The sequence below is a fragment of the Sander lucioperca genome, chromosome 23, assembly GCF_008315115.2.
Source record: "Sander lucioperca isolate FBNREF2018 chromosome 23, SLUC_FBN_1.2, whole genome shotgun sequence".
NCBI lineage: Eukaryota > Metazoa > Chordata > Actinopteri > Perciformes > Percidae > Sander > Sander lucioperca.
Window position 1 is genome coordinate 1,897,584 of NC_050195.1, and position 22,412 is coordinate 1,919,995.

At 41.1% G+C, this 22,412-nt stretch overlaps 1 protein-coding gene across 24 annotated transcripts in view; it reads right to left on the reverse strand.

The window, feature by feature from the left end:
- The window catches only part of si:ch211-285f17.1 (sickle tail protein homolog), a 110,241-nt gene that overhangs the window by 11,022 nt on the left and 76,807 nt on the right, over positions 1-22,412 (reverse strand). For 18 of the 24 annotated variants that reach the window (XM_031304874.2, XM_035998053.1, XM_031304872.2 and 15 more), the window contains exons 3-12: positions 18,639-18,719; positions 17,265-17,454; positions 13,844-14,042; positions 12,689-12,782; positions 6,874-7,727; positions 5,285-5,389; positions 4,708-4,757; positions 2,833-2,972; positions 2,542-2,717; positions 458-588 (exon numbers count right to left, since the gene is read on the reverse strand). In XM_031304874.2, coding sequence (XP_031160734.1) covers positions 458-588; positions 2,542-2,717; positions 2,833-2,972; positions 4,708-4,757; positions 5,285-5,389; positions 6,874-7,727; positions 12,689-12,782; positions 13,844-14,042; positions 17,265-17,454; positions 18,639-18,719 — 2,020 coding nt within the window. Of the gene's footprint in view, positions 1-457; positions 589-2,541; positions 2,718-2,832; positions 2,973-4,707; positions 4,758-5,284; positions 5,390-6,873; positions 7,728-12,688; positions 12,783-13,843; positions 14,043-16,037; positions 16,167-17,264; positions 17,455-18,638; positions 18,720-22,412 lie in introns of those variants that run through there. The other 6 variants (XM_031304869.2, XM_031304880.2, XM_031304879.2 and 3 more) reach the window with 4 other exon arrangements.

Sequence of the window (22,412 nt, forward strand, 5' to 3'; positions counted from 1 at the left end):
TTATGGTAGGTTTTACACATAAGTCTGCAATAGGAGGAACATCCATCATATCAGCAGTAAATCATTTAATAATATCACTTATCAACTTTCAGCAGAATTCTATCGTGGAGATATGATCTACCTGTGATACTGTTCTCCAAATGTATTGTCCAAATTAATGATTCAGGTCAATATATAATTAAAAACCAGCAAAAGAAGTTATTCTGAATATCAAGAATTTTATTTCATGTATTATGTAATACATAATTGTGGAACACAGTTTAATGCTTTGGATATCAGTTAAACTGTGTCTTTGCATACATTTAACATCTCATGATATACGTATATTGATATTGGAAAATAGCCCAAAGATTATTTTAATCATATAGCCCATCCCTATTGGCTTACATCCACTATTTAAGGTCAGATGGCTATACACAATATTGTGGCAGTAATGGGAATATTATTGTTGTCTTACCTTTGAGTCCTGCCAGAGATTCTCCCACCTTCCTCAGAGTCACCGCTCCCTCCTCCACGTCCTTCAGGGTCACTACTCTGTGTGTCGCTGCGGAGTCTTTCTGCAAAGAGCCTACATACTGCTCCAGCTCGCTGCAGAGGCAAACAAAATGCACAATGGAAAGGATAAGTCATTTAGATTTGAGAGAGAATGCAATTGTCCTGCAACAATTGGTCAGTAAATTAAATATGGAACTCTACAATCACAGAAAAGAAAAATGAAGTAAACTCATTATTAAATGTTTTAATATATATATGTAATTCCACTTCGGTGACTATTTTTGTTTCTGTTATACTGAAATGTATCTACTCAGGCACAATTTGATTGAGAGAAAGACTTTTTACACTACTATTAACATTTTACTTACTCTTCACAAACACCAGGGGGCAGGACACAATCGTTTATTTTATTATCAAACAGTGCTACTGATTGGGCAAAGGTGAGAGCAGACTCTTGGACATGATCCAAAAAAAGAGAAAGAAACTAGATCATGTGTAAAATATGTACAAGGCCTAACACTGACAATAAACATTTCCACTGTCTACATTAGATTGCTTAGTCTAGATTGGATGTCATCCCAAAACCACAAATGTTTACACACTGAATGAGGGCTTATTCGTATGAGAGCACTTCCTCACATAGAAAACACAGCACGCTGCTTCATAGACATCCCAGTGCTCGGGAAAAATGGCTACTCCGCGGGGAAATGTGCTAAAAGATAACATTGTGTGCAGTGTTGGATTGCATGAGAGTGACTAAAATGGTGTTTCATTGTGGCCAGTGTACCCCTGAGAAACACTCTTTTATAGAACTCCCCTAAAGGGAGTGGGAAAGGTAATAAGGAGACAGCGTGTTAAATGCCCTGCTATGCCAAGGTCTGTTGGTAATAGGAATGATGATGGGAAGTTCCAGCTGAGGACAAAAGGAAACTGACTTTACTTTTTTATCGAGCCTCCCACAGACAAAAACAGATACAGTACGTCTCCATATTGTACATCTCTGTGTGTCAGAGTATAAGAGGCAGCCTTCAAAGATACTTGATACAGCATTTGCTCAATGAATCATCAAGTACCTTTTCACATACTGTAAATTCCTGTTGTCAGCTGAAAGATCATATGAGAGTGATATGAACATATAACCTAACCAACTACTTAGATAAATGCTCTGCATTTTCGCTTTGTGGAAGCTCTGTCGTCATCATCAATACTCTCCACTGACAATGACAAACCATCCTATTAAAAACTTCTAATTTGTCCTTGCTTTGTCCTGGGATTACTGACAAACTATTCCACATAGTACCAGTTTCATTATTTAAAATTACAGAGCATTTTTTGTTTTGCCACAGAGGTATAAAATGTTACTAAATGTGCCCTTATGGGTCATGATACATTTAGTTCTTCTATTGAGAGGGCAGTGGTTTTAACACCACATTCTCCCACTGGTCTTAAAGCCAAGCAACTCTAATTACCAAGCCGTGTTTTGCTGACTCACAATTGGCTGAATACCAAGAGTAACAGAGAGCTTAATTCCCCCTGTTCATTTCTCCATGAGCTGCTATCATTGTGTTTGTTGGAGCATATGTTCTCCACTCTCTAGCAAGACAACACTGTTTGACCTTGCCTGTAAACATCCAAACAAAAAAATATTCAATTACTGCTCCTTGTTGGCTAAATGAGGCAAGTGAATTAAAATAAGAGCAGGTTAGTTCCTCCACAGTTATTGTTCTAGTCTGCTGTCTTGGAGAGGCAGGCACCGCTTGCCTGTTTAAACATGTGAGCTGTAATTTGGAGGGTGTTGGCTTTTCAAAGAGTAAGGAGTTAGGAGTGAATAGCACAGGTAAGCTGATAAAAACGAAGCCTTTTGGGGATTTCCTATAAACTGAAACACCTTGACTAGAGCTGCAAGGGTGTGTACTAAATAATCTCTAATACTTACAACAATAAACATTCAGTAATGAATGCAAACAACCACATCTATCAATTATAAACTATATAAAACAAAGCACCTGTTATGTAAGAGAATCAGTGAATTTTGAGCAGCCTTACCCAAGCTGTATGAGGACACGCTCCTCCAGACCCAAGTACTTGTGCCTGTCCTCTTCAACCAAAGCTCTCTGCCTCTGCACAGGGTCCTCCAGACCCCGCATGGCCTCTGCGAGTCTAACACTGATTTCCTGCTCGGCCCGCTTCAGCTGGACTCGTAATGCCTCCTGGTTCTGGAGCTGAGAGGATGCACATAGTGGGAATAAGATATTAAGACCTAGCAGACCAACCATACAAAGCTGTAGTGGAAACTAACACTGTAATTAATTAAAAAAAGGAAAAAAGAGGTCTTGCCTGCAGCTGTCTCATCTGATGGAGTTGCATCCTGAGGTCAGAAACATTCTTCCTGAACTGCAGGAGGTTGACTTTGAGAGGAACTGGGCCCTTGTCTGATGGAGCTGTACTGCTCTTGGGAGCCAAGACTGGGGAACCACCTGTATTGGTCGGGGGAAAATGTTATAGCTTGTTACTGGAAAAATTTTAACTAAATAACACAGTAGAAATGAGACTTAAAACTATTAATAAGGCACATACAAGTGAAAATGTAGTTATTCCTTTAGAGGAAGTAGACAGAGTTGTTCTTTCCAAACCCTCACTCTAACTTCACTTGACAAATTATTGGTTAGATTGTACATGTCTGCATACACATTTCCCTGGCAACACACTCGCCTGACTTGATGTTCCTAATGTTTAGTATTGATTTCCTGAACTCTCTGTGGCGACCTTTTCCCCCTGCACAAGAAGCACACACATACTGTCCCTTCATATTGGCTGCACCTCTGAAATGTCTGTCAGCAAATTTCAGCATTTCAGTCACTGCTATAGAGATGGAGAAAAGGTTGAAACCATGGAAACCAGGGGAGGTAATATTTGTGGTTTGGGTGAGCGTCCCTAAATGGCCAACAATAAGAATTTAACTCAATCCTTTAAAAACTCCAGTATGAGTTTTGAATGTAATGACCTTTTTATATTTTCATTGCACATCTAAAAACAGAGGATGGTCATTAAAGGGAGAACTGAGTCAATTTAATGCTCAGTTAACTCACAGTGGGTTTCTTTGAAGACTTCAAAATTAAAAAATTGTTTTAATTGTGAGCACCACAAATTAATTTTCATTCACCTCCATTGTATTGGCTCAAAGACAAATATTTCAAATCGTGGGCAATAAAACCCAAACTATGCGCTTGGCTAGGTAACACTGTAGGTAAGTGATAAAGCATTTGCTTTGAAATTTGGGAGAACAAATTTTTTTAACCTCAGAAACATGAGGTCCATTAAAGAAAGTAAGTTCTCTGCCTGTGAGTTACACAATAGGTCAGGGAATGTTCAGAGTGCACTCTAAGCTCCCTTGATGCAGAAACTCACCCTCTGTTGGGGCAGTAAAAGAACAATCTTTTGTCTTCATAATCCCAAAACTCTATTCACAACATATTCCTTACATACTACCTGACAGCTGCCTAGACTTGAAGTACAGGTTACAATGCACACTGCTGTTGTGTTTTGGGCCTTGGGGACACAGAGTCCATCAAAAGAAAGTGCATGCTGTGTGGTAACAATGAAGAAACATTTGATAAATGGCAAAAACAAAACAAAAAAACAGTGCCACTGAATTCTCATGTTTGATGTAGAAGCAGTCTGGCGAGATCAACGCCCACACTCTAACTTTTCAGATGTTTTGGAGATTTTCTCAAGCACAACATGACAAGTAAATCCCTCCGAAAGCTACATATGAAATGTGTCACGAGACATGAGATTAGCTCTCAAGACGCATGGATAGTTATGTTTTCGCTCTGCCACTGGTAAAGTTGCAGATCTTTTTTATCAAAACAAGATCTGGCCACAGACTGCTACAGAGCCATGATTGAATCACTGAATCATCTTGGCGAGCTTGAGAAGTAATAGCGTCTTGTTGTAAGTAGTGCTTTGAGGAGCTTGCCTTGTCTCTTATCTCCAATTAACTGGATGTATGGGGGGAAGTATTGTAAGGAAATATGAACTGACGACAAGCAAAGAAGCCTGACTTTGTTTTCCCTCCCTCCAGCACTGCTCATTGCAGACTGTTGACTGACACTGATGTGTGGGCTTGTCTGCACAAGACATGATGGCACTAAAACTCTTTAGAGAGGAAAAAAAAGTAATGAAATAGAACAGAATAAGAATGATACCGACCTGAGCTATGTGCACTCTGGGCTGGAGATGAAGTCTTCGGTGGTCTCTCGCTGCAGCCAAAGAAAGATTTATAAGAGCAGGATTTTGGGTGCGAAAAAAACAGTATTTGGCGTACTTTATTTTTAGGTTTGTATTAGTAAGCACAAACACAATACAACAAAGTAGGATGGGAAAGACTGACAAACCAGAAAGGTTAAAGTGATGTTAATGATGTTAACAAGCTTAATTGGTGTTTAACATAGCATAAACACACAAATTCAATGCAGTCATCAGCATTTCAGACTGACTGTCAAGCAAACATTAACCCAAGGTCTTCACAGAAAAGATTGAAATGCAGAGTTGAAATGCAGTCAGAAAAACCATACATAGTCGCTATTATCTAGAGAGCAAATTACTTCAATATCAGATTCACAGTCAAAACTATTTCCTCTTCACCAGACGCTATTTAACCTGAGTTTGATATGGTCATTATAGAGGGGATACTTTATCTTTCCCGGTCTGGCTGAATAGCCAGGCTTTTAATTTGAAACTCAATTCGCCCTGATACCTCACTCTTTCCTATACTGTGTTTGCTTACCTTAGTAGCTCCTTGGTGCCACTAGTGTTTGGCTCCTTTAAAAGTGCATGCTGAACAAGACCAGTCAAGCTGGCAATCTGTTGCTCCATAGCCTTCATTCGCACTCTGCAGAAACATCAGAAAATTCTACTTTCAACACTGAGGCCTATTGAATATTACAGCAGCCACTAGAGCAAATATTAGCTCAGAATGAAAACGGGAGAGCTGTAACAGAATAATCAATTGTTTTTAATCCCCTGACCATGAATCTTTTTTGTGGGATTACACAGTGGAGAATTTTGTTTGCAATTGATTATGTCCTGAGTAAATATTGACTCTGGTCTAACACCACTTGATCCAGTCTTTCCACATTAAGAAAAAGCCTGAGTCCAAATGGAGTAAACAAGATGGACAACTCAAGACAAGAGAAGAACCCTGAGGTCGAGACTGAGAGTGTTGAAGTCACAAGTGGTGGCCGCTCAGAAGAGAATGAAAGGACAATTCGAAAATTACATTGCCTTAAGAAAGCAAAACACCACAAGGGTGAATAGGGGACCTAACACTGAGATTGCTTGGTAAACCTAGACTTTGGAAAAGAGAAACACTTTTGTTTTCAGATGTAATCATTTATCTTGGGAAAGGATATGGGGTCAGCTGAGGACACAGGGTGGTTTTAGCTGTGCTATAGACAATAGACAGACACAAGGTCTATGTGAACACAACAATGGCTAACCTCAGCGTCATACAGCATATTTCACATGAATAAATTCTATGAAAGCTAGTGAGTGCTTGAGATTGTTGAGACTATGTTTATTTTAAAAGTTAAGTACAGTACTTTCCCATTCAAATTCCAAAACACGTTTTTTTCCCAGGGCATTTCTAATGGGGGGTTTGGGCTGCCCAGGTGGTCCTGCCTGATCTGTTTGACTGATTGGGCCATTTAAAATACTTATTCAACCTGGTCAATATTTTCTTTGGTTTTTTAGGTACGCACATAGCCTCTTTAACCTCCCTTTTAGTGAAACCACGTTTGCCTTTCTAAGTGGCAAGCATCCCTCTTTCTGTGTTTATGTGCTCTCAGTCAGAGTGAACAAACCTAACCCAGGTACCAAAATGTCTGCTGGATTATCCAAACTGAATAGACTCCACAGAGGGTTTGTTGTTAGAACAATAGTCACAGAGTAACAGAAAAATATACAGTGGCTTAGTGGGGTCTCGAGATACTGTACTGTTTCAGTGGTGGTAGCTATGTCTGGGTCTACACACTGCAATAATCACTCCAAAGTTTGAATAGAGACTGTGAAAACAATGATCACATAAGCAGAACTGGTTATGTACACAAACCAAACTGATGCATAATAATGTGCATTAGTCTGCTGTTCTTAATGTGCAGATCTTGATGCTCAAGACAGTTACGGGGTGGGTTATATTCTTGCCTTCAGCCATGGATGATGAAACAGTCAGAGCCAGGGATTGAAACTCAGCAGCTCATGGTTAGGGTGAAACTGGGATGCAGAGTTAGTCCATGCTCCCATGCAATGTCATATTATGTCTATATTTAACAATCCCACTAGCCCACTATATGTGACGTCCGGCCCCCTGGTGCTTACCGTGTGTGATGTTCATTGGCAGCTGGGATGGGCCCCTGGAGGTGACCCTGGAGGTCTGAAACTACAGGTGATCCCATGTTGCTCCGGGGCTTGTTCCCTGCCATATCCTCCTTCCTGAAGGACTGGCGCACAGGTGAGCTTCTCTCCATGAGAACGCCATGGGGTGGTACACCATGAGGAGGCCCGCCATGAGGAGGACCGCCATGAGGTGGCACACCATGAGGTGGCACACCATGAGGAGGCCCGCATTGGATGTCAATTATCCGTACCTCAGCCATCCGGTGAGGGGATGGGGGAGGAGTCTTGGAGCCCAAAGTAGGCAGCTGGCTGTTTCTGGACTTCTGCCTGTACAGAGAGGGGTGATCCATAGTGTCTGTGGGGCTGGGCCCGCTGTAAGAGCTTGTGGAGCGGATGGAGGCACGGTGAAATCCCCCCATGCCATGATCTGGACCATCAAGCCCAGGGCTGGGGTGTGGTCCATGGGCAGTAGCCATGCTAATTCTTCCATCTTGGAGCAAGTATGGGTCTGCATACAACCCCTCATTTCCCCTGGAAAGACTGTGGCTTTTGCCGCCCATGTCCTCATCTGGCTTGACATCCCGTCTCTCCAGAATGGCACTGGGACAGGGTGAGATAGAGCGGGCCGGAGGGTTGGCATTAGACAGCCGGTCCCTTGGGATAGTGGCATTGCCAGGTATAGAGCCCTGCCGTGGGCCAAATGGGATTCTGGAGGGGGATGGGGGCATGGAGTGGGGAGTCGGGGGGAGTGCTCCCTGCATGGGGTGGTGTGATGGGGGACCCATGGGGGGCTGTCTCGGGCCATCACGACCGGCATGCACCATCTCACTGTGGATCTGTAAAGGCACAAAAGCATATAGACGTGTTATTATACACATAAAACATTAAAAAAAATGCATTACTTGTAAGTAATGCATTAAAAATTGAAAGAAACTGCATACTTCTGCCCATCTGAGAGCTTCAGCTACTGTTTATTTTGCATATATCCTGTATTTCTGGACTGCAGCGACCTTGAAACAAAAACAACCATCTAACTCAGTTTACACTGTTGCTTTTCAAAGAAAACAGACTGTCAGCAATTTTTCCAGAAGCAGAAAATAGTTACTTGCAAGGCTACTATCCCCAGGTACACAGCGTTTCCCTCAAAGTATATTATACCTGCAGGCTTCTATAAAAAACAAAATATTACAATACATTCATTAGAAATAATATTATGTTCATAAAGTGGAGTGATTTACTTTTTTTTGTTTTACTTTAAACAAATCTGTGATTGCGCTCTTGGAGATAAGACTGGGGCTTGCTTTCGTTACATGTGCACCTCCAGGGCGAAAAGTTAGTTGGTTAATTTTCAACAAGATCTGTTTATGTAAACAGTCAGCTAATCTGGGCCGCTGTTCTTTAGCCCGACCACCCATAAAGGACCCTTGAAGGCACGTACAATAAACCAACCCTTATATAACTAGTGGCTTTCCATGTTAAGAGAAATATGAGCTCTCAGGCTGTAGGTAGTAAAACTACCAACACAGCAGGTACAGTAGAAGTAAAGAAACTGTGGTGGTGAGTCACATGATGTGTGAAGTATGACAAGTTTAAATTGTCTTATCACATTTCTTGACAGCTTTGTCAGATCTTTGCATTACTTCTTCAACTTCCATGTTGAGTGCTTACTTAAAGCCAGTCTAACGTTTTAAGATAATTTTGTTTGGGCATTATTAGGCCTTTATTTCCATAGGACAGATGAAGACATGAAAGGGGAGAGAGAGGGGGAATGATATGCAACAAAGGGCCGCAGGTCGGAGTCAAACTTGTGGCCGCTGCGTCGAGGAGTAAACCTCTATATATGTGCGCCTGCTCTACCAACTGAGCTAACCCGGCCACGAGTCTAACGTTTTAAAGAACAAATAACACATTCTTCCTGTTACAAGTGAAAGTTGAACTCATAAGCAGCAAAACAAACCTTTTGTCAATTTAATACACTTAGAGATTTTGCTGCTACAGTAGCTTGTGGTGGCTATTGGTAGCTAAAATTAGCTTAGTTAACGATACTGTTACTAACAAGTTTACTAACTTTATGGCTCTTCTCCAGTTGTGCTAATGTTATACTCTATGGTCATACTCTACTACTGTGCTACTGTCTATCATTTACCATTATCCTACTATTGTCACTTGTGGCCACAGTGGCCATTGTAATGAAAAGTTACATTGTCTCGCAGTTACCAATATATCATAGGCATAGACTAGTTTGAGTTAAAACTAGTAGATTCTTGAGCTTGTGGTGGCTAACGGTAGCTAACGTTAGCATAGTTAGTGTTAACTTGTTGTATTGTGTAGACTAGTTTAAGTTAAAACTTGTGAATTCATAAAGGAAGAACCTACAAGAATGACACCAATATACTGAGGTTTATTTCAAGCCTGAGTTCATTTTCCATAGAAGTAAACATTTCTCTGTGCTTGCTAGCACAACTGAAATATAGTGTGCAAGGAGTGACATAACACAGGGATATGTGATATCCTGTGTATGATAACACTGAGCTGTGGAGCATCTTATGCAGGGCTAAATCCAATCCATCTTTATTCCTGTCTAGCCCTCTATTGCTGTCAGACAAACAAGCAATTGTTCCTTCAAGGTATGACTCATCATGGGTTACACCTACATACAAAGACAGGTCGAAACCTAATGCAAAGTTCTTTCAAAAACTTCAGGTACAGTTTTTGACACTATGCTTTTTTTAGTGTTGTCATTATTTATTTTTCCCCCAGTGCCAATACAGATTATCTTATTTTATCTTATTACAGCGAAAAGAACAAACAGTGGGTGTGACGTGTGTGTGTGTGTGTGTGTGTGTGTGTGTGTGTGTGTACCAACTGGAAAACAACAACTGCTTAAAGTGTACAGTAACAAAGGGTTCATGCTTGGCTGTGATAACAAAAGAAAAAAGAAAGAATCTTGCTGCCAGTGAAAGCACACAGCCACAATAAATATGGCAGCAACACGTCTGACCAAGCAACAAAGCATATTATAAGAAATCTAAGAAGCACAGAGCTCCTGCAGACCATAATCAAACCCTAATGACTTTCACTATCCAAGGTGCCTACACACATAGAAAGAAAAGTTGCCCTCTTGTGCAGGAATTTCTCTGGAGCCCTAAATATCATATCTGACTGCGTTGCCAATTCCAGCACAGCCTCATAAGAACATTTTGGCCCAAAAGGCATCACTTTTCAATCTCAAACAAATGTTACATCTCTGGAAGACTAACCATTCTTAAAATATCCTTAAAATGCACTGGCTTTATAAAGACTGTATTTGTCTGCAAAACATGCGTACATTTCTGCTTTGAGACAAAACAGAGGAGTAAAGGCTTGAAAAATAAACACACAAGACCATGTCAGGCAAAGGAGAGGCCGTGTTGAGAAACATTTGGTTTGAGTTTGACTCATGGACTCTCTCTGTTTCCACTGAGCTTTTTTAAGCTTCCAATGTTGATGGCAGCATGTCGGGTAGGAGCGCAGAAAGTTGCCTCAATCTCCTGCCATGTTGGATATGGAGATGCTTCCTTAACTACTTCCCAAACTGCATAGCCTGCATACATTGTGTCAACATTTAAATAGCTGGCTCTATGGCTGCATGTGCTTTGCTGCTGTGTACATAATGGTGTTGAAAAGAAGATGGGCGCTTAGTGCTAATTATGATGATTGTGAATAAAAACAAGACAAATGTTCAATTTTGTTTTTCATTTTCGAATAAATACCAAAATTAGGTGGATTGCCCTAAGGAGAACAGAACAGAGGTTAGCCAATAAATTAAATCTGTTTACAAAATATCTCCTTCAGCTATGTGCACATAACATCCCTTCTGACAGTCACTATTGACTATTCTATGAATACAAAGCACTGCTTTGGGCATGATACCTCACGAGTACAGATTAATATTTCTTTTTTTGTTCGATGAAACGTGACAAAAGAGATGCTATAAGTGCAAGAAAAAGTCCCTATCATTCTAACAGCCTGCTGCCTATTCTGTGAATTGAGTTACTTGTCAGTTACTGTGTACATCTGTCCACCTTAAATCAATTACTGACAGATAAGACAGTTGTTTTCATAACCAGAGACAGCTCTATTTGGTCTAAAAACTTCAATCACAAACAGAGGTAACTGCAGGTGATACTTTAAATCTAATCTGAAGCCTGGCATTCCTGCATGCAAGACAAGAAGACACTCAATAGCCCAAAAAGATGTAAAGTAAACCCCCCACCCCCTTAAAAAAAGTGTTTGAACAGGTGTACTGCTCATTAGTTTGTCGTATTTGCCCTTTTGCTTTGAGTGCCAGGGTTTGGATTTCATTATTAAAAATGTGTTGCCAAAAACTAGAAAGACTTTTTTGTCTCTTTTGAACACAAAACAAACGAGCTTTACAGCTTCCATGAACAGAGACACTGTTTACAACAGGAGTATACAATGTCTGTGTTTGTGTTGGAGTGTTAAAACTTGCCAATATGTTTTTCGGCAAAGGGCAGCCATAAAATTGCCATAAGAATACATATTTTTGGATTAATGCAACAAATGTCATCTTCTAACTAATTTATTTCAAAGGTCCCGTCATGTGCCATTCATCAACCTGGCCTCCACAACCCACAACCACATCCCAAGATTTGTATCTGTGTCAAGTGCTGCTTGGTTAAACAGTGACAGAACTAATCATGACAACAATCTTTTTCAGCATATCTCTACTTCATGCCTAGATTTCACAATGTTTGCACAAGAGCCCTTAGAAAGTTGCCTTGCTTTTTTTTGCTTGATGCATTTTAATTCATCCAGTACAAAAAATATTTTTCAATCTTGCTGATTCAGCAAGTACCAGAGTTGTGAATTAGGCAATTCTGTAAAAAGAATTGAACAAAAAAGGATGAGGAAAAGCTGATCCACACAATTAATGTTCTTCTGATGTGGCCAGCTAGCAACCTTCCCTGCTCTGAAACAGTTTGGACTATTAAATTCCCATTTCACTTTTTCAGTTGAGTCTTTTTTTGCCATCTTTTTTCTTAAATGTCTTTTGTTCACTTCCCTTTGAAGGACCCCATCACAGAGAGGAACCGAAGCAACTTGTCTGTCAGCAGCTAGATAATAAAAAGAGTTTCTGTAGCACCTCAAAGTCATCATGCCATCTGAACCAGGAACTCTTAAACCATCACCATGTTTGCCTCATCATTCCTTTAAATGTTATCAATTTCACTTTACCCTCATGTGACACATACAGAATGTGGCAGTGGCATTATAGCTAGGTTAATGTAATTTTTGCAGTATCACAATGGCGCTGCAACAGCGCCTGAAAATCTGCGGCAGCCAAAGAGGAGCAGCGGGTTAAATAAAGGGTCAGGAAGATTAGAGGAGGAACAGTTGAGGAAAGATATCTTTGAGGCTTTAGTTTTGTTACATCAGCAGGAAACAAACATGCTGGAATCAGAACAAGAGAAAGAGATTAGTACTGATATTGGGGGAGGAATGAACAAGGAAAATAGCCCAGAGATTTGAGTTCAATTGTCCCTTAGGCAAGCTTCACCAGAGCGTACAGGCGAGTCTCAATCGCAGGCCCCTGGGAGAACAATATGAGACCCCCTCTAAACAGATTAAGAAGAGGCAGGGGGGACATTCCTTCCCTTAACTGCAAACAGGATGTGAGAATGAGAAGAATTGGAGGCTGGACTACCTATTCTATCTGCAACAAGTATGGTCGTCCCCCTGCAGCAGCTCCAGTAACAAGACAATCATTTTCACTTTTGGCATTTGTGTCACTCACCCTTGCATCGCTATTGGCAGGTCTTGGACCGTGGCTGAACGCCTGTGCTGGGTCTTTGTGGTAGACCTTCAGACAGGAGTGATCCGTGATGTTCCTGTAGGGAGAAGAGGTGTCCCATGGTAAATAGGCAGTCCAGATATCACCATCAGACAGCGGCCGGTCCTGCCTCAGCCTGGATGTCAGTCTCTGACTCAACCCTGCCAAGGGCACATACCCTGAGAGAGGCTCTGAAAGCCCTTTGTTATATGACATTTCCTCTAAATCTCTAAAGTCTATAAAAACATCTACTAATACTGCGTTGAAACGTGGCTAGACTACATAAACGGAGAGCGGATCCGCTCTTTCTTTTGCTGGGCTCACGCTCACTATGGCGTTGCACCCTGGACACAACCATAAGGAATCATGAGACACTTTTTTTTTTTTTTTTTTACAGCCCTGATAAAGAATTAGTCACAAAGTACACATTGCATTTGAGCAGGAAGTCTGGAGAGAAAAGGGGCAAAGTTGCTTATGTCTTCAAGAGTAATGTTTCTTTTCTGAAAAACAACTACAAAGTCTGTACACCATCTCGGCACATAAAATATGCTGTATTATTGATAAGACATGCTGGTGAATACCAAAACAAAAGGAACAAGCAAAAGCAGTGAGCAGTGTGTTTGTGCACTTGTAAATTATACACACAAAATGTACACAATACTTTGGAAACTACGCTCTGAACCGCATAAAAGACCTCCAAAAGTTTAAAGAAAGACAAGCTCACATTGTTCAAACTTTCTAGAGTCAAACCTTCACCAGAGGAGAGAGGATAACAGGCAGGAAAGTCATCCGAGTCTCAAGAGTGCTCTTCAGTTTGTTTAGGTATATCGTATACATTTTGCCAAAGGGCTCCATCTCCAAATAACTTTCTTTCTACAAAGTTTTAACATGTTAGAAAAAGGGAGCAAGAAGCTTTCCTGGCCAATGACATTTCCTGTGCTTGGGGAGTTTAGGCAGGAAGTTCTCAGGGAGTGGAAAAGGAAAGGACCTTCAGACAAAGACTGAAACTATGGAACATTATGAACCTTGGATGTCCTGTTAAACTTAGATTGACAAAACACAATAAATGCTGTCCAATTTATTATTCTGCATCCCAGTTTATCACAAACATAGCTTTACCTGACATCAGTGAGCTCGTAGTACATATTTCTCATGTCATCTTTGACGTAGACGGCGACACTGGGCGACTCCAACATCTTCATGGTGAGCTGCTGCGAGAAGGCACTAACAAACAGAGCTCTGATAGTGTCAATGCTGGTGATCTCATTAGGCATGCGGATCTGTTTGGTCTCGTCCCCGTACTGCAGGTACAGCACACCTGCAGACATGAAAACAGGGAAGCAGGGTGATTAGTCAGAAGTAAACTCTTTTTAATGAATGAAAATGTTTCCTGTGACGAAGACAGACATGTGATTTCTCCAACTTGCATTCAGTAGATACTTGTGTTGATTCTCTCACAGATTGTACTCAGATGCTAAAGAAGTTCAGTTTCCTTGCAGTGTTTATCTGTTAACGCAAACACAGCTACTTAATAGTAAAAACCTTCCAATTAAGCAGCACTGGAGGGCTTTTAGTCTTAAGTATTGACTTAGCAACCAAAGTTAGTGAATGATTGCTAAGAATGTACTCAATAAATGTTTTCATTCTTAAATCTATTCAGCATTTTTGATCTTTTAGAATTAATGTTAGACCAGAAAACAATGCAACAACAGAGCTGGTCAAACATAAAGGCATGCTTATTGCAGTTTGTGTAAGCCTCAAACAACCTTGAATGCATGATCTCAACAAAAATCCCCTTTTCCTGTTCCATTCCTCACCTGTGAAAACACAGTTGGCGCCCTACCCACACCACAATGTATGGTCATGGCTACTCAGTGCCTTAGTTTCTGAATATGTGGATGGTAAACTGTCCTCCATTTTGTTGTTGCTGTTTTTACTTTTGAATTGGGCCTCACAATCAATGCTTACCCTCAATTGTTGCCCAAGGGACATCATTTCTGTTGTGTATGGTGTCCGGATAGATTTTCAGTAGCATACTAAGACATGTGTTATTGTACTAAACCTGCCACTGACTCAGCTCCTGTTTGTGTTACACATGTTTGAGAACAGCATGCTGTATATAAATGACTTGATATTTAGAAAGTGAGTTGGGATCGGGATAGGGGGCAGAAGCAGGGCTGTGTTCAGGGTGGAACAGAACAAGTTGTGCATCAAAAAGACCAAAGCCTAAACCTCTGAACCCTGGGTGTGGCTTCTGTACTGTGCTTTACAAAAACAGATGTCTCCCCCACAAAAGTTATGGACACACCCACACTGCGCTTGTATAAACAATGCCAGGGAAAAGAAAAAAAACACATTTCTATTTCTATTTTCTGATGCATTGCTCCAAACAGCATGGCACTGATTGGTAATGGAGTTATCTGTTGCAACAATATAACCTTTAATAAGAGTTAATGTCATATATAATACAAATTATCCAGAATGCCACATTTCATGAACTGCTAAGACAAAAGACTTGTTGTGATACACATAAATCCATCATTTCAGTGTCACTTTTACATTTCATGTGCACTGAAAATAGCTGGTTTTAAAAGAAAGGACAAATGGTTTTACTTGGTGTAACTCCATAAAAGGACAGAGCCAGTAAAAGCTACCAGATGTTGGTGAAATATTATACAAGATCCTACATGCTCCACGGGACAGGGTGAGACAGAGACAGGGCAAATCCAGGAAATCAAATTGCTGAGTCTATCATTGCTCTTTCTGGTCTGTCTGGGTTTTTGGGTAGTAATAACTTAACAAAGTGCCCATTTGCAGAATAACTTCACCCTTCCCCTGAGAGCTGTTATGTTAACAGTCAGCCAGTTTTCATCCAGATGTTGGCAATTAAAGCGAATGAGTTTGATGACAAAGCGCCATTGATTGAGCATGCATTATAAAGATTTGAATTCTTTAACATCAGTTTTATTTTCCGCAACAATGTTGAAAAACTTGGTTCGCACAAAGAGTCGTGTTACATTCCTGAGCGCCTGGTTTCACTCAGGATTGGAAGCAAATGGCCAGTGGGTTTCCTGACCAAATGGGCACAGCACTGCAGACTGTCTGAGCTGTAAACCTTTTTCCACATTTCTCCAGTGGGACATAAAAGTTTAAACTAAGCGCAATCCTGAAAAACATTCTGTGTCCCTTAATATCATCACAAAGTTTGAAATGTGACAAAAAAAGCAGAAAAATCCTATAGTAGAACCATAGAATAAATTACTTGAAATACAATACACTTGATGCCACACTCAAGATGAAATCTGATACTCACATTAGGAGTTTTAAGGATTTCCTGTTTTCTGTTAAGTCTTATGATGCTCTGGAAAAGACCACACGACAACTCCTACAGTACAAGCTGAAGACACTAAGCCCCAAATGTCCGCTGGGACCCAGCGAAGTGTGTGTGCCTGTGTGCTTGTGTGTGTACGTGAGAGGCTGTGGGAGGGACACTGTAGTAAAGTGGTGCCCCTTTTTCTCTCCTCCTTCTTTGTCACACCATAACCCCCCACTGTCATAACGCTTTGTCCTGATGTTTTCGAGAGGGAAAAAGAGAGAGCTCTGGCGCGTGTGTGTGTGTGTGTGTGTGTGTGTGTGTGTGTGTGTGTGTGTGTGTGGTAAAGTATATCTGTTAAAAGTGTTTTTGTACAGGTTTTGCATTTCTGCTCCTGGCACGAAAAGCGTGGAAAACAGCACCCTAAAGTTTCATTCATTTTCACTTTAGTGAAAAGGCGTGCCACTCAGACACTTTGCTAGTGTCTGAGATTTCTCTGAGTTGTGGGCTACCTTTGAAGACTATCCTCCAGAAAAAACTACAAACTTTACACTTTGTTTGGGAAGTTCTTCTTAAACTCTATTCACCACTTTCTCACCCTAATGCAGCAACCTAATTCTGCACAACTCACAGCGTTTCCACATATGGATGCAAATGAAGCGCCATGCATGTTGATAAGACGACCCATTTTTTAATCCTGTCAATAACACGATGGCATATTGTGGATGGATTCCCTAATCTTTCACTACAGAGGAAATGCATTCTAATTAAATCGGAGCTGTGAGCTGAGGTGGAGGAAGGAAGGAGGGAGGAGAGGAGAAGATAAATGGAGTGAGAGGAAAAGACTTGTACAAGGTGAAAACGGTGAGATCATGGTGTGGTTAGGAGTTATTTCAGAGAGTTTTAAAGTTGGGCCAAGATTATGCTAAACGAGTTGCGAAATGTAGGTTATCCAAGAGGATTAATGTCAATTCACTTTCACCTCAGTCTATTCACAAAGTAAATTTAAGATTTGAGATAGAGCCTTTATTCTCAATACGTTGTTAATAGACCACATATAAAAATGTCTCTGTGGCAGTTTAGGGATTTTGAGAGAGAAACAGAACTACAAGACAGCTGATTGACACATTCTGTTGCCAACAACAAGCAGCAAAGCCTTATCCAGATAAGACATTTTCTCAACTGACTTGACCTGTCATCAACCAAATAGCCTCATACACAGCGTACCTAGTGAACGGTCCTTCGTCTGGTTGGTCGATCGCACCACGGGCAGGCTAGCACGGATCCGGCTGCCGCGGGTAAAGCCTGTAGGTGCGTCGGCATCAGACATGGCGTCCAACGACTCCAGGGAGGCCAGGGATAGGTGGTCAACCTGGTCGCTGATGCTGTGCTGGGGGCTGTGCTTTGGGCTTCTGCTCTGAAGGGGGAGGCAAATAGAAATATGATACAGTAAAGGGTTAGACCATGGACACATTGTGCACAAAATGATACAGTACATGCGTTAGTTTTCTAATTCTTGAAATGACACAACAAAGCTTTCTAATTTTCCAATGACTGTCAAAGTGATTCTTTAAGCTATGATGCATTTGGTGGAGTTAGAAAACAACACTGTATCAGTCGCTCTGACAGTGTCAAGTGTTGTGAGTCACACACATTCCTTTTTTGGCGAGCTGGAATAATGCACCTTTGATGTGGAGCTTGACCCCAGCACAACAACTAAATAAACCAAACGACTGCAGTCATGCAAAAGTGCAGATAAGTGTTAATACTGTATGTCACTGATACATGCTCACACATCTAACGCTGCTCTGTACTGTCCCACAAGCACATCACAACTAGCAACTAAAAGTTATCAAGCATGAAGAAGCTTCTAATCATACTACAGGAATCTGTACTTATAAATTTCATAAGCACCCGCATGAGCCAAGGTCTGATTTTATAATGATACTATCAATGTATGAAAGATGATTTCAAACAGTTGAAAACCTGCATGATGACACACTGAAAGAGAAATTCTGTTTTTAACCAGTAATTAAGGATCAAGAATTGTGTCATCAAGACTAAAAGATCAGTTGGCTACTCTGTAATCTGATCTGCATGACATGGCACCCTCAAGCCACAGCTACAATAAGACGATGTGTGACAAGACTGCAGAGCCCATTGAGCCATTGTGTGGCGCTGTAAGGTGATCTGTACCGAGGTGGGACTAAAACCGAGGGGTCAGTGAACACTGGGCTCTTTATATTATGCTCTTCTTCCCTGCAGACGTGTGGTGCTTTAGAGCTAATGTAGCTGGAGACACAAGGACAGGTCCACCAGGTTATCTTGAACACACCTGCGTGCACACGCTGCTGTTCTCTCACACTCATACACGTATGGACAAATAAAGAATTAAGCTTTTCATGCAGTTGACTTTTGTGGGAGCTTCGGTGGCCAGAACTGGTTTATCCAGGCAGCCATGTGTGCTTGTCAGGCACATACAGGTCAGACGCTAAGAGGCACGGGAGCACAAGCGTTGGTCACACAGCAGATGTTAGAGAGGATGCAAACAGTCACACACACACACTGGCATGATGCAGATAAGATAAAAGCCTGACTAACTCTGTGGGGCAATTGGATTTTCATCAGGTATCTCTGAATGTCAAGCTCAGAGTGAAGGGAGGAGAGCATGCCCTGTAAAGACTGATGGGAGAAAAAAGGAGAGAAGTAAAATAAAAGGCAAATGGCTAAGACATGCCAGTGGGAGGGTGAGATGGAAAAAGAAATGGGCATCACACAAAACAGAGGAACCATGGAAACAAATCCATGTCAACAGCAGACCAAAGAAAAGTAGCATCTAACAGTAGAGAGTATTTAGCTACTTAGCTTATTTGAGCTTAATGAGTAGTGACATAAAACTTCTAGAAGCTGCACCACTTGATCGTTTCTATTAATTACATAAATTGCTATCATCAATATTTTACAATATACCTAGAGCATTTCCAATCATCACTGTTCTCATGCTCATGTGATATAAGTTATAGTGTGCAAGCATTTACTGTATGTGATGCACCTTCACAGCGACCTGACACAGCAGGCAAAACTGCTGAGCCATCACTCAACTCCTGTTATTCCATTAAAATACGCTTAGGCTGCAGCGCCCAGAGATTAAAAATACAGGAATAAAAATGTGCCCTTATGCTGTTAAAACATGTTGAAAATGACCTTTTAAAACAGAAGGGTCGCATGGAGTTGACGTGTCACCTGAAACCAGACATGTTGGGAAATTTAATCTGAGCACTGAATGATTTATGAGCGTATTCAATGGTGGTGGGTCCAAACAGCCCTCACACACTGATGTTCTATCTTCTCATATGCTACTGTGTCACTCTTGGGAATGTTGACTCATATTGGCTTCCTCCATCACCTATACGTAGTAATTATCTCAGAGTGGTCTGGCAGTGCAATCCAATACTTGAAATATCGAAGCAGAGGAAGAAAAACCTGCATTCAAACTTTAACTATATAAATGAACGGTCATGTTTTATGAGTTTATTGCATGAAAAAAAGATACTTGGTGAAGTAAATGAATACTTCAGACATCAGATAGGGTTGGGCTAAACAGCTGAAAACAATATAACACAAACCTTTGAAAAACAAAGTCTTTAATAACTAATTCTGTTATTGTTGGTAATTACAACTGTCTGGAATTATTACTTTGGGGAACACAGTTTTGTAAACCAATTACATGAAATGATCATCAAACGTTTATATAGACACAATGAGGCAGCTGGAGAAGAATAGCACATAAGAAAAAAGATAGTTGAAGTGAAAGCAGTCATATATAAAAGTGCAGGAAATTGCAAATGAGACCTTCTTCCTCCCCGTGGAAAGAGGTAATTAAGTTAAACCACTCCACACCAGTCCACATCTGACAAATGAGGTGTCCCCTTCAAAGGTCAACAGTTTAGTTCAGATGAACTCCTCTGTCTCCCTCCCTGCCTCTTTGTCACGCAGGCCGGCAGAGATCATCAGTCTGACAACGGCTACGTCTGATATTGCCGAAATGCCTCCCATCAAATGCCACGTTCTGTCCCGGCTAACCCCTTCCCACTTTAGGGTCCAGATGTGAAAACCGCAGGCCAACCACTGATTAGCGCCGTAAAACCTGCTTCAACCCGCTCACACCTACAGTACATTCCACACCAGTGATTTCCCCCGCTTCAGTCAAAACCGTACAGCCCGTGATTCTGCTTTTTCAGCAGCAGCTCCCTCTGTACGCCACATTTGCTCTGACAGCTATGATAAATGTGAAACTGAGACACCGGCATTAGCTTATACACAGGAATATGACAAGTTATAGAGTCATGAAAAGAGCCCCTTGAGAAGGACCATGTCTAGAAAATAGATCTGGGAAGCGTCAAAGAAATCAGGAGATGATGGGTTGTCTAAAAAAGTGCTGTGGCCAATGTCAGCAGGTTGTTACATAGCTGTGTCAAATACTCATCATGAGTCAAGTATGTTAGAGCAGGTCTTGAAATCTAATCTAAATGCTCATGTTGTGTAGCTTTGATGCAAACTGGTCTGTTGCAACAAACATTTGCCATCAGGTACAAGCTCACAAAAGGCACTGTGCATCTTAAGGTTCCTAACTGCCTTGAACACCGCTTGCAGCAGCTTTATATTTAATGGATGTCAAGTGTAGTGTAATGTGGACAAGCGGTAATTACGCAAACATCCATGCTTGTAAAAAAAAAAGAGATAAAAAGAAAGTAAGTAGTTGAAATGTATGCTGGCTGTGTGCTTTGTGTGTGTGTGTGTGTGTGCTCTGTGTGTGTGTGTTTGAAAGATACAAAGAGAGACTGAGTGCGTGCATGAGTGAGTCAGGCCATTGTTCCAGAAAATCTGACCTGAACCCAGGACATCCTGAAAACATTTATGCAACAGTGGTCTGAAAAACAGCATGCTGTCATTATGAAGAAAGCTCAGGTCTGTTTTTGCGTGTGCATTCCCAAAATGAATGTGATATTCGCAATGTATATGTCAGTGCTATAACATGTGTTATACATTACATTGTATTCTCTTACGATGCTAACATTTCTCAGTGTATCTGCACCTCCTGAGCTTTGCATGTACTGTACAGTATGGGTGCTTTTCATTGCTACTTGTCACCTGTCTTGAATATTATAGAGCTATTTCAAACTGAAGGGACAATGCAGGATTTTACTAAGCACAACAGATTATGTTATATTATGCGGCCCTTGTCTTGAATCTTGACAGACAGGCTGACATGCAGAGCCGAGACAGGGCGATTAAAGTAAATCACAATTGTTAAGAATAATGGCAGCTACCACCAGGAGCCTGCTGTGTCACTCATGTAGATTTAAGCTGTTAGAACATCATGCACCACACCTGCTGCCAGCCCACATAAAGCCCACTGATTGGTGCCTACTTTCTTATAGTTGGGGTTATAATAGCTTTCTTATAACATAGCTTGGCTTTCACCTTAAACAAAAAGAGTGCATTCTCCAGACATCTCTACAATCGTGTTGACCTTTTTCACCTTTTGGCTGCATATTTTTGGAGATCTGTGACAAAAGATACACTGCAAGTTTCACAAGTCGGGCCAAGAAGCCATAGACCAGAACCAGAGAAGCAAGTTTCATTCACTCATTCTATAAAGTCTTTCAGATGTGAAAGAATGTAAACACAAGAGTGGAAGCTTGTGTGGCTTTAAACACAAACTCCAGTGTTGTGAGGACAGCCTTCCACTTAAGATGCTAATTTGGCCCTAACTCTGGGGAGCGGAAATAGAGCTAACTGTAATTACCTGGCCTGATCTGTATGGCAAACGCATAAACAGAAGACGATAGCTCTGCAGACTGTTAACACCTTAACACACTTGTCTCATTCTGACACATTATTCCACTAAGAGTATTAAGTCAATGTAGTAAGCGTGGAAATTGAGTAAGATGCTTTTGTTGTTTGTGTCCTTGACCAACACACTGAATCAGTACTGTCCTCCTTTTTGGCATTGTCTAAAAAGTTGAAGTGTGTCACAGTTTTTCCACAGAAATAGTCACAGTCGCTGCTCAACTTTGAATAATAAAGCCTGTGTCAATCAACCAGTCAGCGCTCAGTCCGTATGCTGTCTGTGGACAGACCATCATCCTTTGTCTCCCCTAGCCTTAATGACATTATACTGAAATCCCCTAGTCATCCATTCCCATTCATTGCTACCACATCCCTCTCTCCCTCCCTCCTCTGATGCATTCCTCCTCTAATCCCTCCATCCAAATCCCCAGATGACCTTTCAGAGATGGGCTTGCTTGTAAAGTATTGTGTTAAAAGGTGATGACTTTATAGCATCCACAGTCAAAGTGAAGGTGAAGGCAG